Source organism: Bombina bombina, chromosome 1, assembly GCF_027579735.1.
Source record: "Bombina bombina isolate aBomBom1 chromosome 1, aBomBom1.pri, whole genome shotgun sequence".
In the NCBI taxonomy this organism is placed as follows: domain Eukaryota; kingdom Metazoa; phylum Chordata; class Amphibia; order Anura; family Bombinatoridae; genus Bombina; species Bombina bombina.
Window position 1 is genome coordinate 1,362,825,123 of NC_069499.1, and position 19,312 is coordinate 1,362,844,434.

Genomic DNA, 19,312 nt, shown 5'->3' on the forward strand with positions numbered 1-19,312 from the left:
ACCTCACTCCTCAGAATATGTGAGAACAGCAAAGGATCTTAGTTACTTCTGCTAAGATCATAGAAAACGCAGGCAGATTCTTCTACTAAATACTGCCTGAGATAAACAGTACACTCCGGTACCATTTAAAAATAACAAACTTTTGATTGAAGAAATAAACTAAGTATAAAACACCACAGTCCTCTTACGACCTCCATGTTAGTTGAGAGTTGCAAGAGAATGACTGGATATGGCAGTGAGGGGAGGAGCTATATAGCAGCTCTGCTGTGGGTGATCCTCTTGCAACTTCCTGTTGGGAAGGAGAATATCCCACAAGTAATGGATGATCCGTGGACTGGATACACTTAACAAGAGAAAAATATTTATTCATATGCATTATCCCAAATAATGAAACTGACAGTTTGAATGAAGGAATACTGATTATCCTGAATCATGGCAAATATAAGTTTAAAGACATATATTTAGAACTTTACATATAAAGTGCCCAACCATAGCTTAGAGTGTCACAAAAAATAAGACTTACTTACCCCAGGACACTCATCTACATATAGTAGAGAGCCAAACCAGTACGGAAACGAGAATCAGTAGAGGTAATGGTATATAAGAGTATATCGTCGATCTGAAAAGGGAGGTAGGAGAAGAAATCTCTACGACCGATAACAGAGAACCTATGAAATAGATCCCCTAGAGCAGTGCTTTCCAAACTGTGTGTCGGGACACACTAGTGTGTCGGCAGCAGTGTGTAGGTGTGTCCCTGCTTCAGCACAATTTTTTTTAAATAAAATTTTTTTAATGTTTTTTTTGGTTTCTGACTTTCCGCCTGCCTGCTATGCATATCACATGGTTGACACATGATTGATACCTAGTGGGTCAGAGATCATCTTAACCAATTGGCGCAGCTCAGTGGGAACTGAAACTATTCCCATTGGTGGCTTTGGCGGCACATTGGCTCCTGACTGCACGTGTAGTCTCCTTAATTGGCTTGTGACTGCATGTGTAGTCAGTGAGCGGGACAGCAGTGTGTTTGCAGCGCGGGCAGTAGTCAGTAGGGCTCACGGAGCTCTGAGGGCGGCAGCTTTAATGCTGAGCTGAAGTCAGAGGGTTTTTTTTGCAGCTAGCTCCCAGTAGTGCATTGCTGCTCCTGCTCTTGATATATGGATAGGAAATGGAAGCTTAAAAATGCTTGATGATAAAATGCGAATCTAATATTCCACTAAATATTCAGAAATTGTGTTCATTCCATCAACCTCATAAATGCCATTAAAATAGTAATTAGCCATTGGTGTTATTAAACTTTTTTTTAATTCTTGCACATACATACTGTGACTTGTAAATACATATTATTATTATTATTATATAATTTATGTATGTGTCCGTATATTTTAAAACAAGTTAGTTTAACCTCATTTTTGCTAGTACAACTGAATTAATTACTGTGTCGCAAAATGATGTAGGTCTAAAAAGTGTGTCACCAACATGAAAAGTTTGGAAAGCTCTGCCCTAGAGGAAGACCATTGTATTCAAATAGGCAATTCTCTCTTCACATCCCTCTGACATTCACTGCACTCTGAGAGGAAAACCGGGCTTCAGCCTGCTGCGAAGCGCATATCAACGTAGAATCTAGCACAAACTTACTTTACCACCTCCATGGGAGGCAAAGTTTGTAAAACTGAATTGTGGGTGTGGTGAGGGGTGTATTTATAGGCATTTTAAGGTTTGGGAAACTTTGCCCCTCCTGGTAGGAATGTATATCCCATACGTCACTAGCTCATGGACTCTTGCTAATTACATGAAAGAAATTAAGCGTTCAATCTCCAAGCAGTCAGCTTCAGAGAGACTAGATTTGGGTGTAGGAAGGGTCCTTGATTAGAAGGTCCTTCCACAACGAAAGTCTCCAAGGTGGCAGAGACGACATGTCCACCAGAACTGCATACCAAAACCTGCGTGGCCCAGCCGGTGCCTATTTTTTTTTTTTTTTAAATCTTATTATTATATGTACTGCAAAATAGAAATAGCCCTAAGAACGCCTCTATACCTCAGCAGTACTTTGCTGAGGTGCCTACCTGATTAGAGAAACAACTCTAACTACATAGGCAGTAGTTGTAGAAACCGGAACTCTGCAGGTTAACACAGGCATCAAACTTCGTTATGAATGTCTGGCTGTTCTCCCGCTCTACACCCACTACCAGAGATGTGAAGTAGAAATTCAGACAAGCAGTTTCAATACTAAGTGCGCGGTTACCACAGAACAGAAAGAACGTCAAAAAGGCCGCGCAATGCTCTCCCTCTAGTCCTGCCCATCGTGGGTGTGCCAAATTCAGCCATCTCCCAGTCGCATGCATTATTAAAAGCGTTGGGAGATGAGAACCACCAACAGCCAATGTGTTCAGCCCCAGTGCCTGCGCCTACACTGTTAATAAAGTCCCCATCCATGAAACTCTTTATTGTCCCATCATAAGTAAAGTGCCTCCGTTTCGGAGAACAGTCCCCCAGATACTAGGTTAGCACTTACCTCCTCATCTGCCCGACAGTGAAGGCAGCTCCAAGTTTAAGAGGTCCTCTCCCTCCTATGGACCTGTGATAAAGAAAAAAAAAACTGAGTAAGATCCCTCAGTCTTTCAGAAGTAGGGCAGCATCAATATGGGAGGCGTAGTAAGAATTATGTCCCACCAGTTCCCATTGCTCTAAAGCCACCACTGCTCTACTGAAGAAACTGATATGGACTACAGCTACACCCTAGAACACAGCAGTACAATATTGCACTACTTTAAAAATAATAAACTCTTGATTGAAGAATCGTTTACCAACAACTAACTTTACTACTTCCTTACACTAACGTAGGCAAAGAGAATGACTGGGGTGGGAGGAGCTATTTAACAGCTTTGCTGTGGTGCTCTTTACCGCCTCCTGCTGACCAGGAGGTGAATATCTCATAAGTAATTAAGATGATCCGTGGACTCATCGTGTCATTAAAAAGAAAAGGATGCACATCTAGAATTTGATCTTTATACCAAAGATACAGATAAGAACACACTATCAGCTTTTAATAGTTTTCATCCAAGAAATTTAGTAGAGTCTCTTCCAAAAAGTCAGTTATTCAGGATTAACAGGAACAGAGAAGCCACAGTTAGAAGAGAGACTGCTAGAAATACAGAAAAAGTTTCTATATAGGGGTTATCCCCAAGAAGTGTTCAATAAATGTATGCAGACCATAGAAAGAGGTACTCCAAAAATAAAAAAGGATAACAGAACGGTTCATGGGTGTCCACAAAAGGGGGGCAAAAGGGGGCATTTGCCCCCCTCTAGATTTTTCCTTCCCACCTGGAGTAAAACTTCAGGGGGAAAAAGACAATTTAATGTCCATTTCTATGTATTTTAATGCTTTGAAAGTAATTCAGTTTCAGAGGAAGAAGCACAGTATTCTGGGAGTTACAAAGCATTCTGGAATGTGTAGTTCTTTAGATGTCTCTCAGTATTGTGCTACTGCAGTTCTGGATTCAAATTCCCAGCATACATTGTACAGCTATTTCCCTCCCTTGCTTACTGCAGGAAGTACCATTGCATAGCAAATGGATAATGTGTAGGCCTGTTCTTATATAAAATCACTGATCATGTTGCTCTTTACTTGTAAATAAATTTGTATTTTTGACATATTGCTGGAAATAAGCATAAAAAAGACAAGCTGTACACTGTTCTGTATGTGTAAGTGTGCTCTTATATAAAATCACTTACTATGTTGTTCTCTACTTGTGTATAATTTTGTCATTCTGAGATATTACTGGAGATAAGCATAAAAACAGACACCTCTATACTGGTTTGTATGTTACTAGAGAAGGAACACTTTATAGCAAATGGATAATGTGTCTATATGTGGGTTATTTTGGCAGCTGATTGCATGTTTTCAAGACCTATGAGCATGGACTAAACTTTCATAGCAAATGGATAATGTGTAAGCCTGTTATAAAATCACTGATTATGTTGCTCTTGTAAATAAATGCGTATTTCTGAGATATTGCTGGAGATAAGCATAAATCAGACAAACTGTCTGGTCTGTATGTATAAAGAACATGGTTTACTGTCTTGATCAGTGTCTTGTATTGTAGTTTGCTTTTAAAGTGATTGTAAAGTTTAACTAATTGAAAATGGTCATTTAACTACTCCTTAGACTACACAATTCTGTGTGTGCATGCTCATTTAACTACTCCTTAGACTACACAATTCTGTGTGTGCATGCTAATTTAACCACTCCTTAGACTACACAATTCTGTGTGTGCATGCTCATTTAACCGCTCCTTAGACTACACAATTCTGTGTGTGCATGCTCATTTAACCGCTCCTTAGACTACACAATTCTGTGTGTGCATGCTCATTTAACCGCTCCTTAGACTACACAATTCTGTGTGTATATGCTCATTTAAGCACTCCTTAGACTATTATTATTATTTATTATTATAATCATCAGGTATTTGTAGAGCGCTAACAGATTCTGCAGCGATATGAACATAGATGGTATATAAAAACAATTACAGGGATCAAATGGGTAGAGGGTCCTGCCGAGAGTAACACTGTTGTAGTCGGCTCTTATGAAGATGGATTACAAACAGCTGGGCTCATAGGCTTACATGCTATGGGGTTTAATGGGATAGCAGTGGAGATAGAAAACTTAGTGTAGGTTGTATGCGTCCCTGAATAGTAGAGTCTTCCGGGAGCACTTGAAGCTTTTAAAACTAGGGGAGAGTCTTGTGGAGCCAGGCAGAGAGTTCCATAAGATGGGAGCAAGTCTGGAGAAATCTTGTAAGCGGGAATGTGAGGAGGTAACAAGAGAGGAGGAGAGTAGGAGATCATGAGCAGAGTGAAGGGGTCGGGAGGGAGAGTTTTTGGAGACAAGGTCTGAGATGTAGGGGGGAGCAATGCAATTGAGGGCTTTATAAGTCAGTGTGAGAATTTTGTGTTAAATCCAGGAGGCAAGAGGAAGCCAGTGAAGGGATTGGCAGAGAAGTGCAGCAGATGAAGAGCGACGTGTAAGGAAGATGAGCCTGGCAGAGGCATTCATTAAGGATTGTAAAGGAGCTAGGCGGCAACTAGGGAGACCAGAGAGGATAGAGTTGCAATAGTCGAGGCGGGAAAGGATGAGAGAGTGGATTAAAATCTTAGTTGTGTCTTGTGTAAGGAAATGTCTGATTTTAGCAATGTTTTTAAAGTGGAAGCGGCAGGTTTTAGACCAAGACTGAATGTGAGGAGTGAAAGAAATATCTGAGTCAAGTGTGACCCCAAGACATCGGGCATGTGAGGTTGGGGTAATGATGGAGTTATCAACAGTTATAGAGACATGTGGTGTGGAAATTTTAGAAGAAGGGGGGAAGATAAGGAGCCCAGTTTTGGAGAGATTTAGCTTGAGGTAGTGAGAGAACATCCAAGATGAGATATAAGAGAGACAGTTAGTGACACGGGTTATCAAGGAAGGAGATAGTTCTGGTGCAGAGAGGTAGAGTTGGGTATCGTCGGCATACAGATGATAGTGAAACCCATGGGACTTTATTAAGGAACCTAATGAGGAAGTGTAGATTGAGAAGGGGACGAGGACAGAGCCTTGCGGTACCCCAACAGAAAGAGGTAACGGGGCAGAGGATGCCCCAGAGAAGGCCACACTAAAGGTACGGTTAGACAGAAAGGAAGAGAACCAAGGGAGAGCTGTGTCGCAGATGCTGATGGATTGGAGGGTATTCAGAAAAAGAGGATGGTCGACAGTATCAAAGGCTGCAGACAGATCAAGTAGGATAAGTAGAGAGAAGTGGCCTTTGGATTTTGCTGTAAGTAGGTCGTTGGTAACCTTAACAATTGCTGTCTCTGTTGAGTGAAGGGGGCGAAATCCAGATTGCAGTGGATCAAGGAGGGAGTTTAATGTAAGGAAATAAGATAGACGTGCATATACTAGTTTTTCAAGAAGCTTTGAGGCAAGAGGGAGTAGAGAAATAGGGCGGTAGTTGGATGGGGAGGTTGGATCTAGAGAAGTTATTTTGAGGATAGGTGTGACTAATGCATGTTTAAGAGATGTGGGAACTATACCAGTGCTGAGGGAGAGGTTGAAGATGTGTGTGAGTATAGGGGTAAGTGTAGAAGAGAGGGAGGGGAGTAGTTGTGAGGGGATGGGGTCGAGGGGACAGGTAGTGAGGTGAGAGGATAGTATAAGGGCAGAAATTTCTTCCTCTGTAACAGGGGCAAAAGAGCTAAATTTATGGCTATGTGGGTTTTGGATGATTGTGAGCTTTTGAGGGGGTGGGAGACCGGTAGTGTGTTGAGAGCTGATTTCATTTTTGATGGAGTCGATTTGTTGTTGAAGTAGCTTGCAAAATCCTTGAGCTGAGAGAAATGTTGTGGTGGGAGGTGGGGGTGGGAGGAAAATAGTATTGAATGTGGAGAACAGACATTTTGGGTTTGAAGAAAGAGTAGAGATAAGAGTGGAGAAGTAATGTTGCTTATATAGATTAAGGGCAGAATAGTAAGAGTTCAAGACAAATTTATAGTGAAGAAATTCAGCAGAACTCCGAGATTTTCTCCAGTGTCGCTTAGTAGTACAGGAACATCTACGTAGGTACCGTGTCAGAGGAGTATGCCAGGGCTGAGGATGAGTGTATGTTTTCCGAGCTATGGTAGGTGGGGCCAGATTATCAAGGACCGATGTAAGGGTGGAGTTATAGTGGCAGATTCATCAGGACAGGAAAAAAGAGGGGATAGAAGAGAGAAGAGGTTCAACAGAGCTAGCGAGCTGTTGCTGATCTATTGACTTGATACTTCTGTGAAGTTTAGTCTGAGGGGTAGAAGGAGGGAGGTGATGTTACAAGTGAGGAGGTGGTGGTCAGAAAGAGGAAAAGGTGAGTTTGTGAAGTTTGAGATAGTGCATCGATAGCTGAAAATCAGATCAAGGGAGTGACCATCTTTGTGAGTGGGCGAGTCAGTCCATTGTGACAGGCCAAAAGAGGAAGTGAGTTGCAGAGGTTGATTTGCAGAGGAGGCAGTGGGATTATCAACAGGGAGGTTGAAGTCACCGAGAATGAGGGCAGGGGTATCCGAGAAAAGGAAGTAAGGTAGCCAAACGACAAAGTGATCTATAAATAGAGCTGCAGAGCCAGGGGGCGGTATATGACTGCAACGCGTAAAGAGAGGGGAGAGAATAAGCAAAACGTGTGTTTCGAATGAAGAAAATGTGAGGGAAGAGAAGGGCTATATTTGTTGAAAGGTGCAACGAGAGGAAAGTAAAATACCAACACCACCTCCTTGTCTATTGTCAGACCTAGGAGTGTAGCTGAAGAGGAGACCCCCTTGTGACAGTGCAGCAGAGGAAGCGGTGTCTGAAGGAGAGAGCCAGGTTTCTGTGAGAGTGGGAGATAAAGAGGTCATGGATAGAAGTGAGCTTGTTGCAAATAGAGCGAGAGTTCCAAAGTGCGCAATTGAAGGAGGTTGTTGCTTTAGATGCAAGAGGAATGAGATTAGGGTTACTAGAGTTTTGTTTTTGAAATCTATTGAAGGGTACACATGGGTGTGCAGGGCAAGGAAAATGTGGGGGACCAGGATTAGGGTAGATGTCGCCAGCACCTAGTAAGGGCAAGAGGGAGACTGACATGAGATGAAATGCGGATTTGCAGTAGCGAGACTGTTTTTGTAATAAGTTGCAAGGGGGAGAGGGAGTCTTTAGGAATGTGTGAAGTTCATGAATACAAAAGTAATGTGAGGTTAAGAGTGATGGGCTAATGAGCAGTGCAGGTGGTGAGGGGTAAGGAGTAATTGAGTAAAGTAGTTTGTTAAACAGACAAAAGGTGGCAAAAAGGAATATGAAGACAGTGCAGCAGAGGAAGCGGTGTCTGAAGGAGAGAGCCAGGTTTTTGCGAGAGCCAGAAGATTGAGAGAGTGGGAGATAAAGAGGTCATGGATAGAAGTGAGCTTGTTGCAAACAGAGCGAGAGTTCCAAAGTGCGCAATTGAAGGGGGTGGTGGCTTTAGATGCAAGAGGAATGAGATTAGGGTTACTAGAGTTTTGTTTTTGAAGTCTATTGAAGGGTACACATGGGTGTGCAGGGCAAGGAAAATGTGGGGGACCAGGATTAGGGTAGATGTTGCCAGCACCTAGTAAGGGCAAGAGGGAGACTGACATGAGATGAAATGCGGATTTGCAGTAGTGAGACTGTTTTTGTGATGAGTTGCAAGGGGGAGAGGGAGTCTTTAGGAATGTGTGAAGTTCATGAATACAAAAGTAATGTGAGGTTAAGAGAGATGGACTAATGAGCAGTGCAGGTGGTGAGGGGTAAGGAGTAATTGAGTAAAGTAGTTTGTTAAACAGACAAAAGGTGGCAAAATGGAATATGAAGATATTTAGCATTTTTACAAAATAGTCAATGTATAAAACTCAGTATAAAAACAGAACTTGCCTTACCCCTTGTCCAATACTTGTTCAATCCTTGTATAATTTGTTGTGCCTCACTTATAAATGTTCACTTAAGAGATGTGAACAGGTGATCTTACAATACTGCTACTTAAGCCTGTATTGCTAACACCTTCATTGCTTTCCCAAAAGCAGTGTTAAATGTATAGGCCAGAGCATTCAGCTGAATGCAATAAATTAGGTAATGACATGATCAAAGACAGTCAAAGGCCAATTGGGAAAATTTGATTCAAGGTGAGAAGTTAAAAATAACAGACAATAGAATTTGGGGGAGGCTGGGGTTATACCATTAGTGAAATTATAAAATTAGGAATCATAACAAATATTTGCAAGGTTTGAACATCACAGATGAAGACATGATGAGCAGAGTAAATACATAAATTATTACACAGACTACAGGCAAATGCAAAAAAGAGAGACGTGTAGTACAAATGACACAAAAACAGTGAAATTGGCAGGATTTGAATGCAGGGACCCAATTCACATACTGAAGAGAGACTTGTAGTACAAATGACACAAAAACAGGTAATTGGCAGGATTTTAATGCAGGGACCCAGTTCACATACCAAAGAGAGACTTGTAGTACAAATGACACAAAAACAGGGAAATTGGATTTGAATTGCATGCTCATTTAACCACTCCTTAGACTACACAATTCTGTGTGTGCATGTTCATTTAACCACTCCTTAGACTACACAATTCTGTGTGTGCATGCTCATTTAACCACTCCTTAGACTACACAATTCTGGGACTTATTGCTTCCTGCAGCAGCCTAAGAAAATGTTACTTGCAGTTAAATAAAAACAGGCTGTAAGGCAGTATGGTGTTTGTGATGGGACCCATTCTCCAGGATCCTTTTTTAAGACATCACTTGCACCCTGGTGCATATGCTGCCGAGTATAAGGTGATATGAAAACAGGTTAATGTGTCTATATGTGGGTTATTTTGGCTGATTGCATGTTTTTAAGACCTATGAGCATGGACTAAACTTTACTTTTATGTATGTGTAATAAATAAATAAACAATGGTAAGTATGGATATGTGTTTGTGTGCTCGTGATATATATATATTTTTTTATTATTTTATTTTTCCTGCTGCCTCAATACAAATTCCATTCCATTTTTATGTCAGCTTGTTTGTTTCATTGTGCATCAGTATATGTGAGTGACAGTGCCAATGTATCTGTGTGCATACAAGAAGTGTATGAACGTTTATTAAAGTTTAGCATATAGTGACTTCAAAATGTAGAGTGTACTAGTTAGCTAAGACTAGTAGGATTTTGGAATAATGTTTTATATATATATATATATATATATATATATATATATATATATATCCTCAAATGAAGTGCACTCACAGGAACATTTGGATCTCAAAAAGCCAAATGTTCCTGTGAGTGCACTTCATTTGAGGAAATCTGTACATAACTGCACCCAGGTAGTTGTCCCTAGGTGGGTGGATCAGCTGTTTGAAATTATATATATATATATATATATATATATATATATATATATATATATATATATATATATATATATATATAAAATCACTTTTTTGCCCCCCTCCAGAAAAATTTATGCGGAAGCCCATGGAACGGTTTTCATTTCACAGTATAATTCACATGACAATCAAATATCAAAGATAATATGCAGGCTTTGGCATATATTAAAGGACCAGTCAACACAGAAGATTTGCATAATCAACAAATGCAAGATAACAAGACAATGCAATAGCACTTAGTCTGAGCTTCAAATGAGTAGTAGATTTTTTTTCTGACAAATTTAAAAGTTATGTCTATTTCCACTCCCCCTGTACCATGTGACAGCCATCAGCCAATCACAAATGCATACACGTACCATGTGACAGCCACCAGCCATTCACAAATGCATACACGTACCATGTGACAGCCACCAGCCATTCACAAATGCATACACACTTATTCTTGCACATGCTCAGTAGGAGCTAGTGACTAAAAAAGTTTAAATATACAAAGACTGTGCACATTTTGTTAATGGAAGTAAATTGGAAAGTTGTTTAAAATGGCATGCTCTATCTGAATAATGAGAGTTTAATTTTGATTGAGTGTCCCTTTAAGAAAGTGCAATGAAATATCTGCATAGTTAAAGAATCCTGCAATAACAGCATAAAAAACGGTAAAGTGGATGTGATAAATGCCTCACTTCTACCAGTACCAGTTCAGTTTAGCTCAGTAAGTACCTGCAGATGAACTCCAGTGCCTGACAGGAGCAGGGGGGGGGGGGGGGTGGATTTAGAAAGCTGAAAATTCAGCCCAGAGTGAGAAAGGTGAGCTTTCAACTGTCCTTGGGATTATGCCACTCCCTCCTCTTTCTATTTTTTATTATAAAATCGGAGCCTTCACTGGTTAGGTAGAATAACAGGGAGTGCAGTCATGTCTTTTCAGTTCCCTTGCAATAATCCTGCCTCAGAACCATATTTTACAAACACTTTACTATAATTATGTGCTATGTGGGGAGAGGAGAAGATGATGTGAGACTTGACAAGTTGAGCAATGTGTAGGGCTCAAAGTGCACAACAATGAAAGATCAGATAATTATGTTTTCAGAACATTTTAGAAACTCAGGTTTTGTGTGGCTCTGTTAATGTTGCATATTTTTGAATTTTAAGAGGATTTTTTTTTTAACTTACTGAAAGCATGATCCATGAATGGCAGGGCCATGCTATAATCAGTTCCCCTGAAAACAAACTCTTTCCTTTTAACCCCTGCATGGAAAGCATATGGGAAGACCCCTACCAGAGTTGCCTGTGTGTTAAATATGCATTAACACACACATTATATATATATATATATATATATATATATATATATATATATACACACACACATACATATATATATATACATACATACACACACACACATACACATACATATACATACATACATACATACACACACACACACACACACACATACATACACATATTTACACCCAGTCAAAACTTTAAAATGTCTGGCTCCTAGATTTTACACAAATTTGTCAAGCAAGCTGTGGTCTAGGCTAAAAGGAACAGTACCGAAATAGAGTTAGCTAGCATATAGAATTTCTAGTTTGCTATTTAATAAATGGTGTTAGTTTTGTTTGTACCCACTGAGTGAGGGGAAAATCATGGAGGCTTAATGGCTCAATAAATGGCTGCTGCATGTGATTTAAGGGCAAGTAAGGGATTAAATCACTAGTGTGTGTTATGCAACACTGATTTAACTACTTGATTGCCCATATGCCAATTTGTTTTTCAGGTCTATTTAAATTGTAATTATTTTTCATACATACACCATATAAGTGTGTTAAGTTTTTCTATTTTTGCGACTTACTCTGAAACATACAGTAGGCTTGGGAGATCTGGTTCCCTAAAGTGAAAACAGAGATCTGATGCTCTAGATTCCAGTGGGTTCATGTATGCTTAGTGAAGCATATCCAGTGAGGAGATACTGTAGATAGAGGCTGGTAGGGTCTTCTGTCTTATCCATATACAGCACATGTGTTTTTGTTTTGTTTGTCCCTTACATTTTGTTACAGCAAAATTATTTAAGGCCTTTTAGGAAATATTGCAGCCCAATGTCACTTACTTCTAGCCTCCTCCGTAATGGCCTGATCTCCTCTATCAAAATGTCTGCTTGGTTGGGGATGGACGTCCTTTTTCTGATTTGAAAAGTATCGGACTAGGAGGAAAATTTATCAAGATTGCAGAAGGACAGTTTCTCAAGAAGAGAACCTCTGATTCTGCAATCGCCATTTGTGATGCAGCAGCACACGTGGCAAAATTGCATAAAAGCAGGTCATGTCAATCACCCTGAACAGGTTATTTATTTTGCCCTATCTGAGGTGGCGGAGAGAATAAAGAAGCAGTTTCTGATTATTAAAATTGTGGTTACAGCTCACCAAAGATTTAAAAGCAGCAAATGCAACTTAATGATTTTCCTCTAATAAAATATACTCCGAAAATTGTTTAGAATTTACTTTACCAAAGAAGCTACCTAAATATCAATTTTGAATTTATATTATATTAACATTTTGCTGCCTTCACAACTATCAGATTGTAAGCCTTTTGGACTCCTTGCCTTCTGCTCCTTCCATACATATAATTTCAACACCAGTATCCACAACATTTGACCATCATAGAAGATACTAACTCATTAAATACAGTTTAGTAATTTTATTCTTACGTGATTTTGTTTTTCAATTTCTGCAGAAGGCTGTTTGGTTCAGTCTCTCCCTGGGAGCCTCCAGATGTTAAGTCTCCTTTCTTAGAGATTTTTTCATATAACACGTCCTCTGCCATCACCCTCTTCAGAAGGGCCTGCAAAGACAGACGACTAAGCAAATATTTTCTAAATAATTCAGAGCAATTACATTTCTGCAGAATTGAAAATAAGGTTTTCGCTTAAAGGGATAGTAAAGTCAAAATAAAAAACGTTCATGGTTAACATAGTGCATGCAATTTAAACAGCTTCCCAATTGACTTCTATTATAAAAATGTATTGGTTCTCCCAGTAATGCATTGATACTTCTGAGCCAACCAAGAGTTAAAACAAAATTAAGAAAATTTAAGAATAGAAGTAAAGAAGAAAGACATTTCAAACGACATGCTCTGTCTGAATCATGAATGTTCCATTTTCACTTTACTGTCCCTTTAATGAACTGTTTTCTTACATTTATCATTTACATTTTTGCTGGAAACCTCAAACAGTTAAAATCTAGTGAGGATTATCATTGTATAAAAAGAAGCCAGAGATTGCATAATATTCTAAAAAAAAAGTTATAATATTGATAACAATCACAATGCAATACACGGCAGAAGTAGAGAAATCCGGAGATAACTACTTTTTTTTAAGTAGAAATCTCATATTTAAACCTTGGGACAATTATAAATGTACTCTTTTACTAATTTCTAGAATTACCTTAAATATAAATACACAAACACAGTTTAGACAAAAAAAATTTGTAGTTTTTAATTTTTTAATTATATTATATAAAGACACAGAACTATGGACTTCCATAGGCACAGGTTATTAGTTTGAACTATCTTAAAAAAAACAAAAAAAAACACAAAAAGCAGTAAAATAGTGTAAATAAATCCACTTAAATTTAAATACATATATATATATATATATATATATATATATATATATATATATATATATATATATATATATATATATTTATTGAAGACAATATCATAAAATACACTGGGTAGCAGTAAATATCTGTGCAAATCCAGATGATATTTTACACTTAAAGGGACATGACACCCAAATATTGAAGCACTTGAAAGTGATGCAGTAGAGCCTACTAGAAAATATCACCTGAACTTTCCTGTAAAAAAACATAATTTATGTAAGAACTTACCTGATAAATTAATTTCTTTCATATTGGCAAGAGTCCATGAGCTAGTGACATATGGGATATACAATCCTACCAGGAGGGGCAAAGTTTCCCAAACCTCAAAATGCCTATAAACACACCCCTCACCACACCCACAATTCAGTTTAACTAATAGCCAAGTAGTGGGGTGATAGAAAAAGGAGTAAAAAATATCAAAAAAGGAACTGGAAATATAATTTATACAAAAAAACTTAACCATCATAAAAAGGGTGGGTCTCATGGACTCTTGCCAATATGAAAGAAATTAATTTATCAAGTTCTTACATAAATTATGTTTTCTTTCATGTAATTGGCAAGAGTCCATGAGCTAGTGACGTATGGGATAGTAATACCCAAGATGTGGTACTCCACAGAAGAGTCACTAGAGAGGGAGAGATAAAAACAGCCATTTTCCGCTGAAAAAACTAAATCCACATCCAAAAAAATAAATGTTTCTCATAAGCAGAGGAATCAAACTGAAACAGCTGCCTGAAGAACTTTTCTACCAAAAACTGCTTCCGAAGAGGCAAATACATCAAAGCGGTAGAATTTAGTAAATGTATGCAAAGAAGACCAAGTTGCTGCTTTGCAAATCTGATCAACTGAAGCTTCATTCTTAAAAGCCCACAAAGTGGAACTGATCTAGTAGAATGAGTTGTGATTCTCTGAGGCGGGGCCTGACCCAACTCCAAATAAGCCTGATGAATCAAAAGCTTTAACTAGGATGCCAAGGAAATGGCAGAAGCTTTCTGACCTTTCCTAGAACCAGAAAAGACAACAAATAGACTAGAAGTCTTTCTGAAATCTTTAGTAGCTTCAACATAATATTTCAAAGTTCTTACAACATCCAGAGAATGTAAGGATCTCTCCAAAGAATTCTTAGGATTAGGACACAAAGAGGGAACAACAATTTCCCTATAAATGTTGCTAGAATTCACAACTTTAGGTAAAAACTTAAATGAAGTGCGCAAAACTGCCTTATCCCGATGGAAAATCAGAAAAGGAGACTCACAAGAAAGAGCAGATAACTCGGAAACTCTTCTAGCAGAAGAGATAGTCAAAAGGAACAACACCAAGAAAGTAGTTTAATATTCAAAGAATACATAGGCTCAAAAGGAGGAGCCTGTAAAGCCTCCAAAACCAAATTAAGACTCCAAGGAGGAGAGATTGATTTAATGACAGGCTTGATACGGACCAAAGCCTGCACAAAACAGTGAATATCAGGAAGCTGTCCCTTCAAGGAACTTGCAGACAAACCTTTATCCAAAACATCCTGAAGAAACTGTAAAATTCTAGGAATTCTAAAAGAATGCCAGGAGACTTTATGAGAAGAACACCATGAAATATAAGATAAAAAATAAGGAAAGAGGCGCCGTATGTGTGAATCCGTGACAACCAGCATCAAAAGAAAGGACAAGTGCAGGGTACTCACAATATAGGAAGGCACTCAGATGTGCCTGTAGATGCAGGCTGGTATTCACAGCACACCAGCTAGCTGTGCAAGGCACTCCAGGGAATCGTAAGGTAGAAGTCTGTGTATCTTAGCAGACTGTAGATAGTCAGTCCAGCAGTATAAGGCTCAGGAGCTAGGTACAAAAAAAACAAAAAGGCGCACAAACTGTGTGAATCTGTAAGGACCCAATAGTCAGTTTACAACCAGTGCAGGGTACTCACATTCTGTAGAGGCACTCAGATGTGCCAATAGGGGCAGGCTGGCTTTCACAGCAAACCAGCTGGCTGTGTCAGATATGCAGCAGGATACTCCACAGCAGACAGGATAACGGATCAACAGGTAGCTCAGATAGTATAATAATCAATAGAATTGAGGATATATGATAAAAATGGATTTAATAATAATAAAAACAATTATAAAATACATATATCACTCATGCATTATGAGTAACAGCATGCAACGCGTTTCTCGGTATACACTGTTTCATCAGGCATGTATTCTGTTCTAAACACACATCTTAAATAAACCTGAGCTACCTGTAACTCCCCACCCCCATAAAACAAAAAGAACCAATCACAAAAGCCCTTTGTTTAATTGCTCATAAGTTGAAGCACCTGGACACTTCTCATAGCATACCCCAATAAAAATGATATAATATACCCCAATGGGAAAGACTAGAACGATGGATAAATTAACAATATACCCCATTGGGAGAGAATAATATATTAGATAGATTATTATTATTATTATAAATACACACTGGATCAACTGTGCACATCTACATATATATGACCGCACTTCATCTAGTGCTCGCCACTCAATCCTATTTAATATAAACCATTCAGACCTATCTTTCTGCTGTGTTTGTCATATAGCACAGACATACAGATAATGTTTTCATAAACTCGTAACCAAGTCTCTCTACTCAATATCGAGTATTTCAATGTAGATCCTTTCACATTATCCCACTAATACTGGTCAAATTTTGTACTTTAACTATTTGCAATCACCCAGACTGATCGTGCAAAACGACAGATAATCCCTAATTGTATGGCGTCTGACGTGGGTGCAAGTGATAGGCTAATTTGTCCCCGACCAACCGGCCAATCAAAAAACGTCAACAGCTACACACCCCTATCTACACATGCGCCCTCGTCTCAACCAACACACGGCACCAACATAAGAAAATCCGATGCCTCCCCAAACACCACGATTGTGCAACATCGCCCGCCTAGAGCCCAAACGCATCAGTGCCACCAAAGACTCCAATCTGATGAGACCCGGAGCGGGGCCATCCCGATAACATCGAAGGGATGCCACTCCCATAACCAATACGTCACCTGCAGAATACGCCTCTTCTCCACATCACTAAGCTGTCAAACCAAGCAACAATAAAAAAACGTATATAGTTTAGTCTGATCATGGGACACTAACCCCTCAAATAGGGATCCCCAACAACAGTTTTTATCCATAGAGATCAACCTTATTAATATTATTATTATTGAGGATAATAAGCGTCTCACAGGTGACAATTGCTATATCTTATCAAACTCGCTCATAGGAGAACTTTAATAGCACTATACTCTGTGCACTTGAACCATCTCCAATCTGCATCGTTCTCCGTATCCGGAGCAGTACCAGTGAAAGCAATCTTTAACTCATTGCCAACATGGGTAGTTTTTAACTGCTACAGATCTAACTTCTATATATCTATATTTTAATCTGCCCCCCACCAGCTGAACTGGAATGAGGGCCGCACCTTCATTCAGACTTGGGGGCTGGCTTTGGTTTCTTAAATGGCTTGGATTTATTCCAACTTGAAGAAGGTTTCAAACTGAATTCCAATATTTGAGCCACAAAGCTCTTCTAGCTAAAATAGCTAAAGACATAGATTTAACATCAATTTTGATTATATCAAAAATAGCATCACAGATAAAATGATTAGCATGTTGAAGCAAGCGAACAATGCTAGACAAATCAGAATGTTTCCTGTTGCGCTAAGCTTCCCAACCAAAAAGTTGATGCAGCTGCAACATCAGCCATAGATATAGCAGGCCTAACAATATAGCCAGAAAATAAATAAGCTTTCCTTAGATAAGATTCAAGTTTCCTATCTAAAGGATCCTTAAAAGAAGTACTATCTTCCATAGGAATAGCAGTACGTTTGGCAAGAGTAGAGATAACCCCATCAACTTTGGAGATTTTTTCCCAAAACTCCAATCTAGCTGCAGGCAAAGGATACAACTTTTTAAACCTAGAAGAAGGAATAAAAGAAGTACCAGGCCTATCCCATTCCTTTGAAATCATATCAAAAATAGCATCAGGAACTGGACAAACCTCTGGAGTAACCAGAGGAGGTTTATAAACAGAATTTAAACGTTTACTAGTTTTAGTATCAAGAGGACTAGATTCCTCAATATCCAAAGTAATCAACACCTCTTTTAACAAGGAACGTATATACTCCATCTTAAAGAGATAAGTAGATTTGTCAGTGTCAATATCTGAGGTAGGATCTTCTGAATCAGATAGATCCTCATCAGAGGAGGATAATTCAGTATGTTGTCGGTCATTTGAAAGTTCATCAACTTTATGAGAAGTTTTAAAAGACCTTTTATGTTTATTAGAAGGCAGAATAGCAGACAAAGCCTTCTGAATCGCATGAGCAATAAAATCTTTTATATTCACAGGGATATCATATACATTAGATGTTGAAGGAACAACAGGCATTGTACTAGCACTGATGGATACATTCTCTGCATGTAAGTTTATCATGACAACTGTTACATACTACAGCCGGAGATATAATCTCTGCCAATTTACAACAGATACATTTAGCTTTGGTAGAACTGTTATCATGCAGCAGGATTCCAACATATAAAGCAAAATTATCAATTTCCTTATATGGCAGTTTCAGGAATGGGAAAAATTGCAAACAGCATAGCCCTCTGAGCATAAAAAAGGCAAGAGGCATATAGGAAGTGAGGTTTAAATAATGAAATTATTTGGCGCCAAGTATGACGCAAAATTAATTTTTTTTTGGCTCTAACAACATCCGGAAATGAAGCAACTCGCGTCATGGCAGAAGCAAACTTGTGCAAAGAAACCTGGCATCAACTAAGAAGCTGGAAATGACGAATTTGCATCACCAAACGTACCTTCGCGCCAAAAAAATTCTTGCGCCAAGAATAAATATCAGCATTTTGCGACCTCGCGAGCCTAATTTTGCCCATGAAATTTAATGAAAAAGCAGTCAATTTGAAGAAAAGACTATACCCCAGGTAAGAAAAAATAACTTCCTAAATATTTTCCCAATTTTGAAACTGATAGTCTGCAAAAGGAAATATAAATAAACCTGACTCATGGCAAATATAAGTACAGTACATATATTTAGAAATCTTTATATTAATACATAAAGTGCCAAACCATAGCTGAGAGTGTCTTAATTAATGAAAACATACTTACCGAAAGACATCCATCCACATATAGCAGATATCCAAACCAGCACTGAAACAGTATCAGTAGAGGTAATGGAATATGAGAATATATCGTCGATCTGAAAAGAGAGGTAGGAGATGAATCTCTACGACCGATAACAGAGAACCTATGAAAAGATTTCCTGTGAGGAAAACCATTGAATCAATAGGTGATACTCCCTTCACATCCATCTGACAAACACTGTACTCAGAGAGGAATCGGGCTTCAAAATGCTGAGAAGCGCATATCACAGAAGAAAATCAAGCACAAACTTACTTCACCACCTCCATAGGGAGGCAAAGTTTGTAAAACTGAATTGTGGGTGTGGTGAGGGGTGTATTTATAGGCATTCTGAGGTTTGGGAAACGTTGCCCCTCCTGGTAGGATTGTATATCCCATATGTCACTAGCTCCTTGACTCTTGCCAATTACATGAAAGAAAGTAAGTTATTTTACTTCAAAATGTCCTCAGTAGTCACATCCAATTGTAAAGGGACTTTAACTAGCCAATCAGGTAAGTGCAGGCACAGTCATGTTATTTCCCT

General features: G+C 38.8%; 1 protein-coding gene across 1 annotated transcript in view; it reads right to left on the reverse strand.

Annotated features, from left to right (window-relative positions):
• The window catches only part of RFX5 (regulatory factor X5), a 496,889-nt gene that overhangs the window by 439,468 nt on the left and 38,109 nt on the right, over positions 1–19,312 (reverse strand). Inside the window, exon 3 of the mRNA XM_053703857.1 lies at positions 12,644–12,777. Coding sequence (XP_053559832.1) covers positions 12,644–12,777 — 134 coding nt within the window. The remainder of the gene's footprint in view (positions 1–12,643; positions 12,778–19,312) is intronic.